At 38.2% G+C, this 20,987-nt stretch overlaps 1 protein-coding gene across 2 annotated transcripts in view; it reads right to left on the reverse strand.

Annotated features, from left to right (window-relative positions):
* Positions 1 to 3,720: 3,720 nt before the first annotated feature.
* Positions 3,721 to 20,987, reverse strand: part of LOC306850879 (homeobox protein Nkx-2.2a) — a 39,403-nt gene continuing 22,136 nt past the window's right edge. For both annotated transcript variants that reach the window (XM_079386822.1, XM_079386823.1), the window contains exons 3-4: positions 5,520 to 5,825; positions 3,721 to 4,872 (exon numbers count right to left, since the gene is read on the reverse strand). In XM_079386822.1, coding sequence (XP_079242948.1) covers positions 4,319 to 4,872; positions 5,520 to 5,787 — 822 coding nt within the window. In that variant the 5' untranslated portion in view covers positions 5,788 to 5,825 and the 3' untranslated portion in view covers positions 3,721 to 4,318. The remainder of the gene's footprint in view (positions 4,873 to 5,519; positions 5,826 to 20,987) is intronic.

The following is a 20,987-nucleotide window of genomic DNA, read 5'->3' on the forward strand; positions in this document are numbered from 1 at the left end:
TTTTTTAATTTTTTTTCTGTCTGCAAATCCACTGAAAACCTGGATTTACAATCATATTTTTGATTCCCCATCGCTCAAAACAGTTGTCATGTTAGGACTTATACTGAAGAAAAATAATACCCAGTGCATTGCAGTTATGCTTGTAAAAACAAACCTAATTCTTATCATGACTTCTATGAAGTAAGTGTGAGCTCAATTTAATTTTTCATTTTTCTTTCTTTCTTGATTATGTATGTCCATTGTAATGGGAATCTATATGGGTAAACAAAAAACCAACTTAAAAAAGTGCTCTGGGCAACAAGAAGAGGTGAAATTCAGGATCCACTTAACATATGCCTTGAACACTCAAGAAAGCACTGCACTTTGAAACTGTTATAACTATATAGAGATCTCCAAGTGTCTGACCTGAAGCGACCTGGAAGATTTCACTTTAATGAAAGGGATTTAAATTATATAAAGAAATTAAAGAAAAAATAATTGCCATCAAGTATATCACACTGGCAATTGCAGTAAACAAATGCTTAAATAAAAGATTAAAGAAAACAACGTTCGTTTTTACACCATTGTTTCTGTCAGAAACTGGTTTTGGCTGCTTGCAAAAAAAGTACATAATAGCTGTGGCGGTTTTTGATCCAATTCTTGCCGTTTGAAACATTTAGAAATAAATATGCCTATACTATTATTATTATTATTATTATTTAGCTTATTGTTATTATGAAGGTGCTTAAATATGGACTCTGGGAAGTAAGAATGGGAGTAATAATTTAGTGGCCATGCATATTCAGCAAATTGAAGCTATGTTAAAACAGCCTACCGTAATATATCATTTTGTCTGCTGAAATGTTCCGAGAAGGCAATGTTTGATGACAAAAGAACAACATCAAGGACGCTGGTAACACCTCTCCACTTCCACATCTGTGCTCTGTTTTATGCGGGCTGTGATGCTAAGGGTTTGGTTTGTGTGGAGCAATTGCGCCTCTCTGCGGATCATGTCGTGAACACCAACACAATTCATCATGGCATCTGAACACCTCGCTTAATCACAGCATTCAGTTTCAACTCTATTATTAAACTTCGATAACAGACCTACTGCCTACACTTTAGGGTGTGTTTTTTGTTCTTGTATCGATGCTATTATCGACATTTGCAGCATGAAATTAACTTAACTGTCCTTAATAAACTGCTCCTACGAAGTGAACAACGTTACTGATCCTTTCATCGGGCTCTGTCGCCATCATGTGGCAAGTATATTGGTGATGTGTGATTTGGTCCATATCACAATGAAAATGCACTCATTTTGTAACACATTTGAGATGGTGGTTGAATCTAATCTGTATCTTCTATTGGCAATAAAATACCAAATTACTTCCTTCAAATGTTAGTCCTGCTTATTAAGGCGTTGAGAACCCTCATTTGGAGATATGGATGATAAGAAATGATTCATGTTGAAGTTCAAAAAATGGTAACAGTTATCTGGATCCATGGACACCCAAGTGCACACTTCCTGAAATATCCCATTTGGAGGCGTGAAAGGGTTATTATCCACGCGTTAACTTCAGCATACATTCAAAATCGTTTTATGAGCCTTTGAGACTCCCTTACTTTTGATATTTTCGCTAAAATACTCATCAACCGAGGCTAATTGCAGATAATATCATACAATGCTTAAATATTTTTCTTACACAGAACGTGTTTTTCTTTACCACCTAAGGCAGATGTCGTGTCCTCAGGAAATTTCATGGATTCTTTATTTTTTTTATTTTATTGTTTTTTGTTATAGGCTACGCGGGATATTTGGTGAATGGTTTATCCCTTTAATTTAAAAAAAAAAAAAAAAAAAAAAAAATCTGTAATGCAATTTAGTATATATATATATATATATATATATCGCAAAATAGGCAGCATATGTAGGCTATATGTTGGCTATATGTTTGCCAATTGACGCATCGCCTGCTGCCTATTTTTCGTCAAGAAAAGGGGAGTTTATGAGAGGGTTAAAGGAATGAGAGAACTGTTGTTAGCACTGCTATATCAAGGAAGAAGGACTCCCTGTTATCTGTGAATGGGTTTGCCTTCTTTTCCAGAATAGATATAGCACGAATTTTTAATTCGTTTTTCTTTGAGAGACAACAATGCTGCGTTTGAAAGCGGGACACAATTTGGGTTTTGTGAGGGCTCCCTTTCTCCTCTTGCGGGCCCAGCTGTCCATATGGAAGAGAACGTGTACAACAAGCACCACAATGGCACCAACTGACGGAAAAAAAGGATATATCTCCCTGACTCAGGGATGCACTGGTCCAGATAAAGGACTTGAATAGCACCAAGAAATGCGGACTGTCTTTCTCCCTCCCCCTGTTAATATGCACGCCTCTAACATTCACAACAACCGACCCTAAGCATTGTTAGGTTTTGTGTCATGTACTGTATATTGTGCTACTATAGACTGCTCAAAAGTGCTTCTCCACATTGTTGACCATCAGTCCAACGCAACTGTGGCCACGATTTTTTTTCTTCTTCTTCTTCTGAGCGCAATTTTAATCACAGACGGAAAAACTAATCGGAAAGAAAAAAGTAGCGGTACTTTGGAAACGTTTATTTTTTTTTTTGTCTTTCTCTGAAATGGTAAACTGAAGAAACGTTAAATCCACTGTCAGAAATTAGCTATAACAACAGGTGCAAGTACAATTCTGTCACTTTCTCCTTACCAAACTATAGCGGTTTTGCATGAGCTAAACTCAAAATATCAGTCAAATATTATATAGGATTCTTTAAAAACATAAATTAATAAATAAACAAAATATCAAAAAGTCACGATCAAACCAACATCGGGGAAAGATCGAGTCGCTTAAGATTAATTCTGTAAATAATTAGCACAGCGTTTCTATTTAACCTGTTGTTTAATGAAAGCCAAGTTTACCCTCGCATCTGCTGTAATATATTTGAAAAACAAACCATGTCGGATTTTGCACTGAACCATATATTGACCCAAGACACTAATATACGATAATCCTCACCGGGAAACGAACCAACAAGAGAGCTGTTCTTCATGACTATTTAAAAACAAAAGAAAACAAACTAAAGTAAAGTATATATAGGCTACTACATATAGTAAATGTATAGTAATTTTGACTTGTAGCTATTTCTTAGCCGACATCCGATGTGTAAAAGACTCGTAGACGGCCGCGGTGCATATCACTTCTTTGATGCCTACACAGTGTGGCAAACCGTAACAACACATTCGTTTAGCTGAAAATCAATTAATCTATAATTGCATTGTTAATAGTAAAATTACACAATATTAAGCTAACACAACTTTGCCACGTGTGTTTTCTCTCTTAAATGTGCCGTTTTAACACCCGAGATGTCAGCCGCGGAGCCTGAAAGCAGAGAGCGTTTGAATGAAAAGCTGCTTAGCTGAAGAAGCCCTCTTATATTAAGTGAGTGGATGTTTACCCCCATTTCACAAGTCACTTTAGCCTTCTTATTGCTGAAGTGTTCGTACAGATAAATTCGGGAAAATGAAGCCAATTGTGCTGCTGATGAAGTGACCGGGAGAGCGAAACACAAAGGATTTATAGCATATTTATATTATTGGTTTTTATTCGTTCTATTAGTTTATTATAAAGTATTTGTATTAATGGGAGATGGCGAAGACACGGTCCATATTTTGTTAAAGTTGTCCGAAATCACTGAGACCAAACGCAAAACAAATCGGAATTTCTGAAACACATCATTTTATTAAAAGTCTTAATAAAAAGAATTGTAGACCTCCCTCGCCAGCGCGCGGTGTTACTGAAATGAACATGAGGGATATTTATCCACAACTGATGTTCCATTGTTCCTAAATATCGGATATATTTAGGCTATAGCTTACTGAACGGTCAAACATAATATTGCAAACAGTTATCACAAAATATTTACATAGAAAACAAACCAATGAAATAAGCTAAAGATTGCCAATGTTTATTCATGGCCATAAATATATTCGGTCCATTGTAAAAGAAAGAAATACAATTTTCTATAATCATAAAGTGGTTTTGCACGTGCTTATAACACGAAGGACAAAAGGAAAACATTTCTACAACACACAAACATACTTTACAAAATTTCACAAGAGCTTTAACATTCTTAAATTTGGGGAGAGGCTTGACCCGGTTTTCTTAACGAAAACATGTAAACATGGCGCACACGTCAATCCCCAAAATAAATTGGTGAGAAAGGGTCAAGCTGCAAAAATAAAAAGTCTTGTATTTTTGTTTGGAAAGCTCCCTACCACGGTCTTTAAAATGCAGCCCTGCATTTGCAAGTCAGCATTTGTTCACCAAGTCCACTGTTGCGTTTGCACCAAGTGATGTGCTGTTGGGAACTGTGGTGTGGTGGCGGCGCTGTAATGCGCGTTATAGTGCATGTGCTGGAGAGACTGCGCGCTATACGCGGAGAACGGAATTCCAGCCTGAAAAGTAGCTGCCAAGTCCTGAGCTTTTAGCGTATGGCAGGGCTTGCCATCTCTGACTAACACAGGCACGGCCACCCGCCTAGGAGAAGGGAGATGGGTCACTTCCATACCTTTCTCCGCCCTGGCTCTCTTCATTTTGTATCGATGGTTCTGGAACCAGATTTTCACTTGGGTTGGAGTCAGGCGGATCAAACTGGCGAGATGCTCCCTCTCCGGGGCTGACAGATACCTCTGTTGCCTAAACCGGCGCTCGAGTTCGTAAGTTTGTGCCTTGGAAAAGAGCACCCTCCTTTTGCGCTTCTTACCGGAGTCGCTGCCGTTGCTCGAAGTTTCCTTGTCGTTGTCCGGCGACTCGTCCGCTGAAGGTTCCGGAGATTTTGCAGACGAGTCTTGGGAGTTTGCGGATAGGCCGTGTACTGGTTCAAAAAAAAAAGGAAAGGGGGAAGAAAACTACATTTAATACCACATCAAATAAAATGTCATTGTAAATCGAAAGAAAATGTGTATATCTGACATTTCTTTGTATTTATTTTCAATTATACAAACGTACAAATATTTGACAAAGAACAATAAATTAGGTCAGACGGACAAATAAATACAACAATTCGGCAATCTGTTATTGCAGATCTGTTCATAACATGAACATGCTTTTCATTTTAATAGGCCCTTATTATCCCGGGGCGTGTGACCCAACGAAACGATGATTTTGCCGTATAGCCGATTCAACAGTTACTGATTAACAAAGAGGAACATTTAAGCGAAAACTATCAGTCAGTAAAGCTGTCTGGGAAATTTAAACAGGATTTCTGAAAAAAAAAAAAGTAAATGTAGTGCTGGTAACTAATTTAATTGCAGTTATGACCGCAATCCAGAAGCACATAATAGGTTACGCCTTTAGATAAGCGCAACAGTGGAAACCTACAGATCTACGACAGTAGGCTATCAAAAACAGTGATTTTGAAAAATGATTTCAGCTGTGCAGAATCAAATATTTGTGAGTAAATAATAGTGCTTTTTTTACAATCGAAGAGCATTTGAACTTGTGTGAATTCTTGCTACTTACATGAGTATTGGATGCTGTCCGTAGTTGCGAGCCATCTGGTATAAGGATTGTCGCTATTATCATAAAACGGATTCTTTAAAGGCAGGTTTTGAACATTCTCTAAAGGACTTTGCACTCGCACTCCAGGCGTTTTAGTCGCCTCAGAACCCTCCGTATCTTCCTCAGTCCCGGTGATAGATCCTTCTTCATCGTTAGTATCAGGGAGGTCTAAAATGTCCTTTACTGAAAAGCCCGTCTTTGTGTTGGTCAACGACATGTTCTGGGGCATTTGATGCAGTGAAGTTGCTGCACCAGTTTGGCAATCCTCTGTTTCAAAACACAAAACACAGATGATTTAATGAATATAGGATCGGTGCCGTATCAGCGCGAAGTAAACTGAAGTCGATGCATGAGGCTCGATCGGTAAACGTTGCTTGGGAAAAAAAGTAGCGGAGAAATCAGTTCTGTAAGTCCAGGAAGAATGCCAAAGTGACTGAAGTGGTATGTCTAGCTCATGGATATTGCGCTACTGCTGGGTGTTAGGGGGAAATAAGCCATTACCAGGCTGATCAGTCCATATAAGGTTGGTCTCAACACATGAACCTGCAGTGAAAAAGCATTAAAAACGAAAAAGGTTGGCCACGTGTGGGCGGGTCTTGGGAGTCAAGTGGATGAAGACAGTGTTTGCCGATGTGAAATTGTGGGTTTTGGGGAGATCCTAGCCTATACCATTGGTGCTTCAGAACATGATGAGTGGTATAACGTGTCAATTAATTACAAAGATGGGGAGGGCCTTTTTACACCCTATTTACATACAAAGAACCTCCAAGTAGCTTTATACACATCATAGGCCTTCATCAACTGGAAATGGACAAAACCTGTGCATATTCCTCAGTAGTAACTTATAACGCAGATGTATATAAATAAATGATGCACTGAAAGTGCTGTTTGGATCCAGCATTTAGGAGGATGTGTCTTTGTAATCTCCAAAAATGTTTATTTTAAAAAAGGGCAACGAAATCGCCTCTAGTGGTAACAGACTAATTTATGTAGGTCAATATTTTGTTTCGGGATTAAGGAGAGGGTCGTTCACTGGACATGATTAAGTCATCAAAAAAGATGAAACGGGAAAATAAACAATTCATGATTTTTTTTTTTTCTTGATGATTATTAGCTTTCTTATTATTGTTATAGAAACTGTTATTGTGACTTTTTTTTAAAATAATCTTGTGGAATTTATTTGATCATTTTGAGCGAAGTATTACTCGTAGCATATTTAATCGAGATGATTATGTGGGTAAACAGTAAAACTATGTTCAAATTACATGAACGAAAGTTTACTGCCTCCTTTTTTTAAAACAAATTTCTGATCATTATATTTGTATTGCATCTTTCCGTTATCCGCAGCACAAAAAGTGAAGCATTATTGTTGTGTATTTTGCCTCTCCTTTTCAACCCTCTGTCCTATCTTTTCTTTTTTGCCTCTTTGCCTCCTATCTAGTATGTGATGTGGGTGACAATGTAGCACGTTTCTAGCCAGTCCTCTGCTCATCCTGGGTGGTCGAACCCGGGCAAACACAAATACAAACCGATTGCTAAGCTGCAGACAATAGGGGAAATGTAGACAAATGTCCGGCTCCTGTTGGAAGCCTTTGTCCGGCCGTAGTTTTTGCATTTATTTAAGGGCCAAAATAATAGATGATTGACGCCCCTGTACAATACGTTCTAACTGTTTGGAATAAATCTGAGGTTGTTCCTAGTTGTCATGGCATTCACTGCTTTCAATGGACTATCTCTTCATTCATTTCTGTACCCCTTCACAATATCAAGGAAAGTCCTTCATCTCTCTCTCTCTCTCTCTCTCTCTCTCTCACACACACACACACACACACACACGCACATTCTACGCGCACTTTCTCTTTTTCTTGCATGCATGCAAGCATTCAAGATTGGTGATAAGTGGGGTACAAATGAGATAAACCTATTTCTTTATATTTTTCATTATTAATTATGTGTTGAAAATATATATTATTACTGTTGTTGTTATAACTTAATCCCTGAATTAAACGTTACTAACATTCAATTCAGGGATTAAATGAATACTGATTTTAACGTTCGCTTTCTGCAAGCGAGAATATTCGATAGGATATAAAAATGAAAAATATCCTGTAGGATTCTGGGTTTAGCAAGGTTTACAATAGCAGCAATCTCATCTAAAAATTGCGCATGATATGGTAAACGCAAGTAACCAAGCATATATTTCAACCTATGATCACTTTCATAATCAGTTACCTGATAGGTAAATACTTAACCAGAGTTTTACGTAGAATTAATCATGCAGCGACAGAAAAACCAGACAATGGGAGCATTGAACTGGACGGATCCAGGAGCAAAGTCGAACTGTGAACGCTTTTCGCAAGGTCATTCTCCCAGCCTTCCCATGCCGCAGAGACAGGTTACTAAACACATCCCTGTAACCATGAAATGATAAATGACGAGAACCTTGCAAACGCACTCTATACGCAGATCTAAAACAAACACACTGTTACTGTTACACTCTTTGTTTGGCATCAATGCAGTTTCGAATTTTATTTCCAGAATAGCATAGGATGGTGATAGAAATTGTTAATAAGGAATTAATTAATGCCCCAGTCTACTCACAGTCACAAAACACAGCCCGCGATCGATGGCAGGACTCGTGGTTTGTCTGTGGCCAGTGATTTGGGAATGTGTTTGAACAATTGAACCGAGGAGTTCTGTAAGGAGAAGTAAATGTGCACAGGCTGAGTGGCTATACTTCACTTCAAGAGCCATTTCCTTCTGTTTACCTGTTTACTTTTGCAGGTAGCTCAAACAGACAGTTTGTCTTTGCGCTTATACTGAAAGAGGAGCGACAGTATCTTAGCGCACCGATTTGAGTTAAAATAGCGTAATTCCCAATGAGCATTCACAACGGTGTTTACATCGCATTTTCTATCTAAATATTCAGTACTTCCTCATCAGTTGTGAGCACTCAGTGTCAGATTGGCTAGAGAGGGAGAAATGTTTAGAATCAGAATTTTCAGTATCAAAAAAGGCAACACTCGTTTTAACAGCAACATTAATAATAATAATAATAATAATAATGTGCGCTGATTAAAACGCGCACAATTTGAATTTATATTTCGGTGTCTGTATTATAGGCATATGTTCAGGTTCAGAAAATAAAATCTTGCGCAAAGCATCACATCAATATTTTAAAACATTTAGCGGATGTTGCATGTATACACACAAAACATATGCATATATGAATGAATTTTTTTTAGGAGTAGGTTATAGCCCATACTAACGCGTGTTTAAAATAAAAACCAACACATCATAATAAAGACTGTTCTTTTTTTTTTTGGAGGAAGCGACTACAGTTCTCTGCAATCTGGCATTGTATATAGTTTAGATTTATTAAAAAATACAGTGTTTCGTGAATACGATGATACAGTGACGCTAAACATCCATTAATTAATTCCTTGTCGAACAAAAATGTCTGAATCTGTTATTTTATGGAAGCTATTGTTAATAACTGGGGACAATAAGAAGACCTTTATACGCCTGATTAAAAAGAAAATCCTAATGCTGCCTGAGGTCCAGGGGACTATAATAACGTTGATCATTTCTTGCTTTAATCGACGAATTTCAGCGTATTCCGATGCCTTGGGCGAGCAGTTAAGCTTTGATAAATGTAACCCTGTTTCCCTCTAGGTGCTCATGATAAATGTATAAACTGACAAGAGCGATTTTCTGCTTTTCCCCTGCGATTAAAAGGCCATAACAGGGAAATGTTGGTATAAAAGTAAGTCTGGTGATTTGGGAGACTTAGCCGCTGCCCAAAGAAAATGCCCTGCAGCACAGATCGTTTGGAGCTGGTCTGATTCTCCTGACTGCAGGGCAAACGCTGCGCCTTTATTCGTCTCAGAGCCTCTAATGATTAAACATGTCAGAAGCAGATTAACACGGTGCCCATGGCCCAGGGACATGCCTTCATTTGTTTAACTACCAGTTTATTTGTAACGGTGAATTTCATGGCGCATAAGTGTTCAATTCTCGTCCTGGCACCTTTATCCGAGTACCCAAAACAAATTGGTTTAAGGATTATCATTTTAATCACGTTTTTTCTCGGTATTTTAAAGTCCACTGGGACGTTTGTCTCTATTTTTGCAATCCGTTTGAAATTAATTATAGATTAATTGAAATAAACTGGTCCTGCTTTACGCACACGTGAAGTTAGAAATAGCACATATTTCAGAGCGAGATTTCTTTCTTTCACACCAATGAATTATACTTGCATCCAGTCATATGATTTCCACTGAGGGTGATGGTGGAGATGAGCAGCGAAGAGACATTTTTGATACTCGGGCGAACTCTGCCGGTACAAATGCATATAGCCTGAAAAAAAGAACTAAAATGAATAGTTCTAATGGCGTTTTCTGCGGAACAGACACACTGTTTTTGGTTATTTTACGTTATAGTATATATGTCTGTATGTTTGTGTGTGTGGTGGTGGGGGGGGGGGGGGGGGGGGGGTATACCCTAACTTACCTAAAATACAGTTATAATTAACACTGTGATGATAAACGATGAAAACAAACAGCAGCAACAGCAACATATAATAATAATAATAATAATAATATGAATACTTTTATTTATTATGGTGAGATTGACGCATTCCAAACTATATGTAGTTATGCAATTTTTCATATCCATAGATTGCTATTGCATAATAAAGGGAAGCATTTCGGAAATGATTTTCGAATATGATTAGGCGTTACCAACAAGGAGAGGTTTGCACCGCACGGAGCATTACAAGCAAGTTTACCTGTAGACTTTAGGCTTTTAATAGAACTCCCAAGTGCGTGCGCGTGCGCCTGCACGAGCAAACACACACACACGCAAGCAAGCGAGCAATCATTTAATCTTTGCGCAACCTACCTAACGCACTGTACGCGGAGAGGTCGAGTGATAGTAATAAACGCTCACCTGGCGGCTGACGGAAGAGGGTAAGTAGTGCAGCTTGCGTTAAGACACCGCACCGTTAATGAAATATCTCCAAATGAAAGTAAGGATGCACGCACCAATAAGCCTGATGCGCTTTATATAGCCGGGGGACAAGCACTCCTCTTCTGATATTGTCCAAGTAGGTTTGCATAGCTGGCGAAGTGGCTCAGCCTTAGATTTGCTACTAACATTACATGATGTTTGTTTTCCCCCTGCAATGACGTGAGACAAAATATTGGCCATATGTTCGTCGGCAATAAATTGGCCATGAGAGCAAACATGGTTGCCTCATAAGAGCGCTTTTAGCTGATGCGTATTCACCGATTCATGCTACACTATTGACCAAAGTGCTATTACTGCCTTCTGTGTCGTTTTGATACACTTAGGCTGTGAATTGTCCAAAGCTGTTTATTATATCAAATAGCCAAAAAAAAAAAAAAAAAAAAAGTTGTTCACGTGGCTTTGGTAAGCCTGCGGCTAAGAAAGTCTCTGCCAGAAATCGCTACAATAAATCGCTTGGTTGCCATGATGTTGCACGGTCAAATGAGCAGATGTGGCATGTTGTGTTGGTTAAAGCCCCGTTTACTTAAGATACCCTTATGCAGTTGTTGATATCCGAGGTCAGAGGACTCAGGTCTCACCCGTGGTCTACTCAAGGTGTGAAGCCAGGGCATACTTTTAGCACATCTTAAAGTTTCTGGTGAAGCTTCACTTTCAGTCTGACTGCAATTTGCTACAATTGATTAATTCCGAATATGGGTAATTAATAATTAATGGGCAGACTTAAGAAAAAAAGTAAATATAGATGTGTAAAGTTAAGCCTCAGTAGTAATTGAAGTAGGCAGATTCCACAGATGGCTAATGCTAAGAGTGATGCTTTATCTAGTGCTTAAATAGAAAATGTCTATTTAAATTACATGCATCAATATTTGTCATAATTTACTAAACAATACAGCGATGCTTAACTGTAGCCTATATTTTATTTGCTTGCAATGAAGAAATAGCTTTATAGGTTAGAGTAGAACTAGATTTTTTTTTTTTACTTTGGAAAAGGGTAGCTTAAAGTTAGCAAAGAAAATGGCATCTAACAGTATCTCTAATAACTTGTTGCTGTTTCAGTGAAATAGAGGTCTTGTTACAAGAAGACATTTTGTCACAAGATCTAGTTTCCATTTAAAGATAAAGATAACCCTGTTGTGTTATTTATCTCTCACAATATGTAGGCCTACACAAATAAAATGTATTATTTTATTATTATTATTATTTATTTTTCTGTACAAGGAGAGCATCTTCCAGAAATAACAAACTGTATTCTTATCGACAACTGCAAAGAGTCTCAAAGATTTTATTGTGTCCAGCTTGGAATCTTTCCATCACAATGATGGTTTTGTTAAATGCGGAGGGAGCAACCATTAATCAGTGGAGGAATTCATTACCACTGGTTTTTGTTGTGCGCCACTTTACTTGTAAAAGACTGAGATTATCCTCATGTTATCCTTGCTCTTGAGAGCAATGCCACAGTGTGACGAATACATATAAATAAATTGGACTCATCACTGCATTCAGATTCCATATTCATCTAAAGTACCTGGTTTGACTAGCAATGTACTCATGAAGCTCCTTGCCAATACAAAAATCCTTTCCACTCATCCTGTTGTGGGAGTCCTATTATGACCGCTCAGAGGGCTCCCTCAAAGACCTTCAGAGCAAGAATGGAGATGATAGACCCTTGTGGTCAAGCTATTAAGTTATATCCCTTTCCAAAGCGTGATGACTGAAACACTTCAAATGAGCTGGACGGGCGCATAAAGACACCAATGGCATGCCATTCTTGTATCTATCAGTTCAAGTTTTGATATATCAACCACTTGAGAAGGGTCGCTCATACAGAGAGAATGCTTCTCCAAACACAAATGCAACTGAGAGCTTCATTCGTTCTCAGCCAAGTGTGCACTTTTGGGAAAAATGTTTAATTAACACCGGGGCAGCCCTGTGCATTTTCACTACAAACGAAGATCCTCTGCCTGGGAGATGTCCACTCTTTACTTTTGGCTGGTTGTAATGGCCAGTGCTCTTCACTAAAAAGGTGCCATTTTATTTGGGTCTCTAAAACGCCATCCAGTTAATCGTTCGTGAAGATTCCAGGTCGCATGAATAGGGTTTCTGTGGTGCAGAGATTCATGGGAGTAATTGTCCAAAAAGAAAGTGTTTCTAGTGATAGGCCTGACACTTGGGGCTTTTGAGTACATCTGCATGAGATGAGCACGAGAGCCACGGATTTGTGCTAGAGAAACAAGAGGTGTGATCAAGAGCAGATTCTTAAAACGGCTAGAGCTGCTTACCAACCGTCGCTCCTGACATGTGCTGTTAAAGTAATTAATACTGGATGTAATATGTATAATCCAAAATCTGTTCCATCAGCTTGTGGTAGTTACTCCCAAAAAAACATGGTTATGAGGAAATCTCTTGGTTTAGGAATTGCATGCGATACATATGTAAAATTGTTCACAACTCTTAAATTTGTATAATATAATTCAATTATAAGAATAGTCAATGTTCAATATTTGTTTGTGTGTGTGTGTGTCTTCATTGGCTTTTAAAAAGGACACGTGGATGTTTAGGATGTTTGGAATTAAAGAGTATGAGAATGGAAATCAAAACATTATGTCAAGTATGAAGCATAGTTAGCCATAATAGTTTTTTGGCTGCAACATGTATCATCTGATATTGTCTGGTATTGTTGTTGATATATGATTGTTGCCATATTACACACGTTAAATCTTTTTGTGTTCAAAGGATCAGATTCACAATCAGACTGTTAGAATTCTGTAAAATATGTCCTGTTGTCTTGTAGCTACACCAACAATAAACATCGTATAGACCTGGGACTAGAAAGGAAATAGAAATCATATAGCTTTTGAACAAAGCAACAGTGCAGTATGTGCAATGCTGAGACCTTCATTCCTTGGTGGAGAAGAGAAAGTATAGTAAAAGTTAGATAGCTAGGCAAAATAAAGAGCGATGTCTAGTGACATCTAATATAGTTCTGCTGCTTACTATTGAAAAGCTTTCATTCCTAACAGCTGAATTCCTCCAGCTAGCAGCTACACAAACAAAAGGTAAAAATCGGACAGTTGTTGGAAGAATCGATTGCTGAAGCCCCCAACACAGCAACTTTTGTATGTCTTCCCTTAGCTCATTAGTGACATGAAATGAATGTGTCAGGGTTGAAAAGCACCGATGTAAAGGATAAATAATAGGATATTTGGATTGCAGTTCTTAGAAACTTATGTTACTGCAGATAACTTGAGATTCAATTTTGAGAAACGGTTTAAGATCACGTAAGGTACGTTTCAATCACCACAATGTTTCTGCAGTTTATTATTGTCTTATTTCAACATAAGATGAACAAAAAGAAGGAAGATAGGGGAAAACAGCACAAATAATAATTTGAAAGAAATACACTGCACGAACAGTGCTTAAACATACAAGATGCAGTAGGTATCAAGAAATGGAGCTTTCCAAAATACTCTTTCAATATACCATCCAAGAGCTGTGCGATCCTACATTCGGAAAACAGTCAAAACAATTGCGCCAGTTCAACAGGTGACATTTTGCCAACTTTCTGCAACTTTTCTGCTGCACTATTTTAGGCCTGATACACTGACATTCTTGTATGATCTTAATTTTATTTTTATTTTTTCTTGACTGTATTTTTCTTGCAGTAGTATGGTGGTCATACCCACAAAGCTTCTACCTCTCACATTCTGTACGTGACTCATCATGCGCACATGGTAATCATTATTAACTCTCTCTTTCTTTCTCACACTTTCTCGTGCATCTGTTTGTAAGGCAGTTAAAGGTTCGTCTCTTTTGAGGCCAGGCTACGCTCCTGCTCTTCTCCAGGTAGAACGGCCGTACAAAAAAAAAACAATGACCATGGTTTTAAGGAAGTTGTAAGGCTCTCCTTGAACCATACATCACCCTAGAGAGACACGTTGCCCATCTGTGTTTTCTGAAGCCTTAATTAACACATCCCAAAAAAGAAAAGAGGAGCAAAAAATTCAATGTCCTCTCCACAGATGGGCAGCCAAATTTCAGGATAATTATTCTGGAAATATACTCTTTATACTCTGCCTTTGAGGGCAATTAGCATTTATTGTGAGGAGGTGAAACTTTCCTCAAAAGCGGTCAAGATGGCAATTTCGCGTGAAAAATGGAAATCCATTTAGAAAGGGAATAAGATTTGCGTCCCCATTTTTATAATACTGAAAAGACGCTTTTATAAGATAATATCTATTGAAAAATAAAATGTTAAGGGCACAAGGAGAACTCTTAATTTTAATTGGCCATCTCTTTTTTTGTTGTTGCGTATAAACAGGAGTACTCACTGATGTCCCAACCACATTTGGTGCTCAATAAGGCAAACACTCTTAAGCTTTGATTTGTATGACGGATAACAATGGTGATACAAACCTTAATAGGGCTTTTTTTTCCCATCTCTACAATGTAAGTATGTCCGTACTGGAAAATCCAACCAGTTTATGCTGGTTCCCAAATGTTAAATGTAAAAAGCTTAGGTGAAATGCAACATCTCTGGTGACTGCTTATCAGAATAAGATTTCATAAACAAGTTACTAACTTCCTGTTAGTGTTCTATTCAAAGCTCTCCATGTTTATCTGACCACCTGAGGGGATTTAAAACAAACGATCAAGGATTTAAACGAATTTGCCACCTTTCAACTTCTAAAATAGAATACAGTTTTGATTATTTTCCGAGAATGGAATGAAATATTCCAGGGCCTCTAATCAGGCCTTTGCAATGTTGGATTAAATATTGTAGGCCTATGAGCTAACAGGTGAATATAGTTTTTAGCCAAAAAGGAGTGTCATGATGGACACTTGCAAGTTTGAAATGTGCAAATAACATTAATGACAATGATAGTAGTGTCAGTTATTGCACAGGCATTTCTCAAAGCAATAAGCAGCATTATACTAAATAACAGAAAATGACTGTAGGGGATGTAAGCTCGTGTACTGACGTAGAACAACTTCTTAACTTTGCTATGTGCAGTATATGCTGCTACGTTAAGGCCTCTTTCCTATGCACAATATATGGGAAGCTGGTATGAGATTATACTGCTGGGAAGCTAAAAATGGAAAACACTAGAGTGATGCCACCAGCACTCTGCAGGAGCCGTACTGCTGCCATCTAGTGGCCAGAGCGTAACCATGCCCCAGGCCTGCTGTTCTGCAAAACTCTAGCAAAAGTGCTGTATGCAGCACCATGTCTCACCATGAGGTAATTATTTCTTTTATCTACAGGTCACAGGCTGCCACATTCTCATTGGCCAACACCTAATGGGCCATTATTTGAATAAATGGGGGTAACAGGGTGGGGCTGGTGACCCTCGTCAGTGCCATGAGCCTCTCCATATTGGCACACCTGCCGAGACAAGGTAACGTTTATCGGTGACACCTTCCAGAGCAGGAAGAGAAAAGAGACCCAATGCGGCTGTCAAGGTCAGGGCTGTAGGTCCAGCCTGGGCTCACCTCATCCCGAAATCATCCATTTGCTAAAGCCACGCTCTTCTGGTTGCCTGGCTACCAACTAATAAAGGTGGTGAAGCGTGGCATCATGGAAAACAGAGGTAAGATGTTGACTTTGAGATAAGTACCTCTTGAAATTAAACAGTACCATCACATCACATTCTAAATAGCATTTTCAGAGGTGAACTTTCAATGGCCCATAAGCTGAAAGGGGGTAAAATCTCTGTGTTCCGCAACTCACACAATAACTCGCATTTGCATAGCAGTTAGGTTAGTTAAAAGCAAATACTTATTAATGTTTTAATTATGCCAAGTGAATGGGACAATATCATTATTCCTGTTTTGGGCTATTTTTCTAGGGTTTGAGAGTGTGCATGTGTGCTTGAGGCTGGAGCACTCGGATGCCTCTTTATTAAAGTAAACAAAAAGATAATTATGTGTTCTCCTCGATAAACGGTATGGTGTGACGGGTGCTCACAAAATCACGGTGGAAATGGTAACTGGAGAGGAAATGGCTCTTATAGTGTACACTGTGTCTGTTCCTGTCTCTTTCAGTGGTGTAAAGGTCAAGGGTGAGGAAAATGTTTTGATGGCACTTATTATAACCAATCACATCTGCCACAAAATTGACTCAGAGTGAGCGAGTGCCTCGAAGTGACTCTGTTTGCGCCTGAGCGAACTTTCTCAACCCACACAGGGTCGAGTAAAGAGAGTGAGTAAACAGAACATCCAAAGAAAAAAATGAATAGGAAAATAAATTATTGGGAAAAAATAAACATTTTGGAATATTTTAACAGTAGGTGTAACCATTTGTATATCTTTGACTCAGAAAGAGATATACTGAAATCTACTAAGAGATGTGACTCAAAGCAGCAAAGCATTTTTTTTTTCATTCTCATACAATGAGAGGGCAATGAAAGTGTCTATGCAGGCGTAAAATGTGTGGCTGTTATAGACTACACTCTATGAAAAGTCTGTAAAAACAGGGCCCATTGTTACATGTTAATATGAATACATTTTCTGTGTTGATTTTTCACAGGTGTTTTAACAGTATTTGTGGCTTGTGGAGTTTATACCAAAAAGTTCTATTTTGGTCTCATGTGACCACATGACCTTCTCCCATGCCTCCTCTGGATCATCCAGATGGTCTTTGGCAAACTTCAGATGGGCCTTTACAGCTGATGATAATGACCGCACCTCCAATTATGCAGCCAGCATAGAATTCAAAATGAGAAAAATCCATTTAAATACCAGTTATATAAAATGAACGATTTACTAAATCATATTCTACAGGTTAAACAAAAACCTAAGTAGATTTACATTACAAAAATATGTACCATTATGTCCAAGCAGTAAAGCAATAAATTATGTAGTATAGTGTATATGAAAAAATGGAACGTTCAGAATTCATAAGGGGTGCGGAAGAACAATAGAATATTTGGTGTCATGTCCACCTCTCCCACGGTAAGCATTCCTTTACCTGGCCCGGACCCCTGTGAAAGTGATGTCATTGGCAGGGTGGATTGACAGCCTGAGGCGATGCAATTAAGAGGATGAAAACACCCAGAGCAAAGGCTGTGTACATAGAGAGAGACTCAGGACAATGGCCAGGGCAAGCCCTATTCAGACACACATTTCTCAAGCACTGGCCTGGGGTCTTCCCCAAGCACCAAGAAGGGCTTTTGAGAGCGGTCCTTGGATGAAAAGAGGATGTTTTATGTTGGGATGTAAATGTGTGACCAGGGAGGTGGACAGAGGGTGTTGCTAGGATGTTGCAAAGTGGCTCTGAAGGGCCCAACTCTTGTTGTTTGTGCAAATTGATGTCAGGCAATAATGCCGAATGACGTCTCAAAAGATGGCCGATGGGGGTAGGCAAGAGACTTGCTCTTATTACGGACACGTTAACCAACTTGGGATGGATTGAAAAATGCTAATTGTGAGCTATTTGTATTAGCTGAAGGACACTCTGTAAATCATGCATAGTGTGAAAAATTACTTTTACTCCATAAAAAGACAATATTCTTCACATTTGATCCACAACATTGAAGAGTTAATCAAGAATAAATGAGTTAACAAGTATCTCCACATCTCCAGAGATTGGTTCACCAATGACAAAACATGCTCATGTTCTCAATGACAGACAATAAATATAAAAAGTCCTTGAAAGCATGTAATTCAGCCATCAACCTGTGTGAAACACAGAGCAAAGGGTCCGTTTAGGATCATTTGTCATTGATGACACATCGAACTGCATGTCCCAAACCGCTGGTTTAAACTCACAATGCTGTCTGCTTCATCTGCCACCCAGGTGTCACACCAGATCCCCCCCACACACACACTTTGTTTCTTCATCAAACAGTTCTACATTAGCATTTTTTCATTAACAAGACACTCTTATCATTCAAATTGTAGCTTATCACTTGTCCTATAGCAACACAGGTTGCCCTTGACAACAACAAGGAGGTGGTGTTAAGAAGCTGTCTGGCAGATGAAGGGTACAGCCGTTTAACCAGCTCTGGACACACTACAATCATCCATATAGTTTATTATACAGGTTAACTAAGAAACAGGAAATATTGCACACACTGAGGATGAACATTGCCGTTTTAAAGGTACTTTATTGGTTTCATGAACAACATTCAACATCCACTGCAAAAGATTCTTTATAGTGGAAAAAGGTTCTTCGGATAAAATGTTTCTTCTATGGCGGTTTGCTGTGAAAACTGTCTTTTGCAACCTTGATTTTTAAGAGTGCATTGGCTTTCTTTTCTTCTCTGGTTAGCAAGTTATGTGAAATTTCTGAGAGGACCTCCTCTATTAGGTGCAGTGGGTTTTTTAATTAAGAAAGAGTGGAAGAGAAATTCTCCCCTTAAATCATATAAACATTTATGTACACTAATAGTAGGCATAATGTAATAATAATATACAGAGATATAATTACCTTTTGCAACAATAAAACACTTCAGAATGCACCAGATCTGACTACATGCAAAGATTAACGTCATGCTAATGAACAAAGGGTTTCAGAAATCATTTTGTGCATAACAGCAATGTGCAGTGTAATATACAGTATGTGTCAGAATGTATCTTCATGTAGCTAGAGGTTTATAATGTAATTAAATTGTGAGAATAGCAATAGTGTGATCTTTTAATGTGTGTGACTGAGTTTCAGCGACTAACGTGAGCTTGTGGGTTAAAGTGTTATGGTGGAAATGCATATTCATTTTGTTTGTGATATTATTCATGTTCTTGCATTGGGTATAGTCAACTGGCAAGTGTTCTAGTTTTAGTGAAATTTATAAATGTATGCATTTATGAAGAATGGCAAACAGGACAAATATTGCAATCCATATTATTTTCTGTAGGTAACACAATGTTTTTATAAGTAAAAAAATCATCTAAAATTCTGTGCTTCATCCAGCTGTATCTAACGTAACAGGATTTAGATGAAATTCACCAGTAGGTACATATGAATACAAGACAGAAATGTGATAAAACAAATGATGCACCCTCAAAACAATACTGTTCCCTAGGAAGTTTTTTTTTTTTTTTTTCTGTCATGCGTCACGTATTTAGGAGTGAGCTGGTAACGTGTGTCACAGCGGGTTCATTCCCTCAGCGGCAGTTTGTGACAATCAGTCCAGCGAAGATAAGAAGTTGATGGATGGTCTGTTGGAAATCACCATCTCATTAAATCACGTAAACTAAGACAATGAATGTACATGAGGTAACAGCCTTCTCTTTAAGTGAGAAGAAAACAAAACTTTCCTTTCTAAAATATATTTATATATTTTTTAATTTGTGTGCTTTTATTAACCAGGAATTATCACTTCAAAATGAATAGCACATTATTAAGTCTTCTAGTGGCTCTTAGGGTGTTTTATCAGGGGTTTGTATCAGCGTGCAATTCATCTAAAGCCATTCTTCACTCTGAATATGTTTTATATGAGGCCCCATTTATCATCGCCTGTCAGCTCTTAAACGCAGCTTTATTCGGTGTAGAGTTATAAATTGGAATCATTAAACAGTTTTTCATTTAATCTGATGCAATAACTGCCTCACTTTTATTGGCCTGTGAAAAGAAAATAGTAAATACAATTGTCTGTCAAGATGAGCTGAGATAGTGGCGAGTTCCTCGCTCTCCCGGGCATTTGCTGTTGAAATGAAATTAGGCTGAGCAACAAGGTAGGATCAGTGTCATGGGGGGGGGGGGGGGGGGGTTTGGAAAGAGCTAGGCTGAAATCAGAACATGAAATTGGGAGAAGCACCATGACACTCCACTGAACTCCATAACAAATTTAAAAATTGAAATCTTTGTATTTTTTCACTCTGGAGTCAGTCCAAAGGGCTGTCTGTAGTTTGAGACGTGAATGCGGCGCACACTGATACACAGCAAGTATGAACCATATAGTTGCTGACCTCTGTCAACTCAATCAGATTTTAAATCGCAAACCTGCTTGTGTTAACCAGAGTGCACTGACCTACATCAGGTAAAGGTAAAGAGTTTTGGCTGGATACTTTTTGAACAACAGTAAAAAAAAACAAAGATTGTGGTTGGTAAGAGTTGTTGCACTTATTTGACCCACACTGATTCATGATATGAAGTGCAGAAAGACATATATAAAAGCACCATGGAGACTTTCACTGTAACTCTTTAGTGAGAGAGTTGCATGTCAACGCTTTTGTTTTAGATTTAATGTTGCGCATAAAATGGATGGATGAATAAAGATAAAAGATCTAAATTTCAAAATTAGAATATTTAGAAGTCACCTTAGGTGCAATACAGCACAAAACTTCAATCTTTATAGTCTATGTTTGTTTAGATTAGTATTCATGTTTGATGGGAGTTTATTGGAAAATCAGCCGCCAGAAGCTAAAACAGCATATATTTTTGAATGGAGTATGAAAACA

This window comes from Barbus barbus (genome assembly GCF_936440315.1).
Source record: "Barbus barbus genome assembly, chromosome: 30".
Classification (NCBI taxonomy): domain Eukaryota; kingdom Metazoa; phylum Chordata; class Actinopteri; order Cypriniformes; family Cyprinidae; genus Barbus; species Barbus barbus.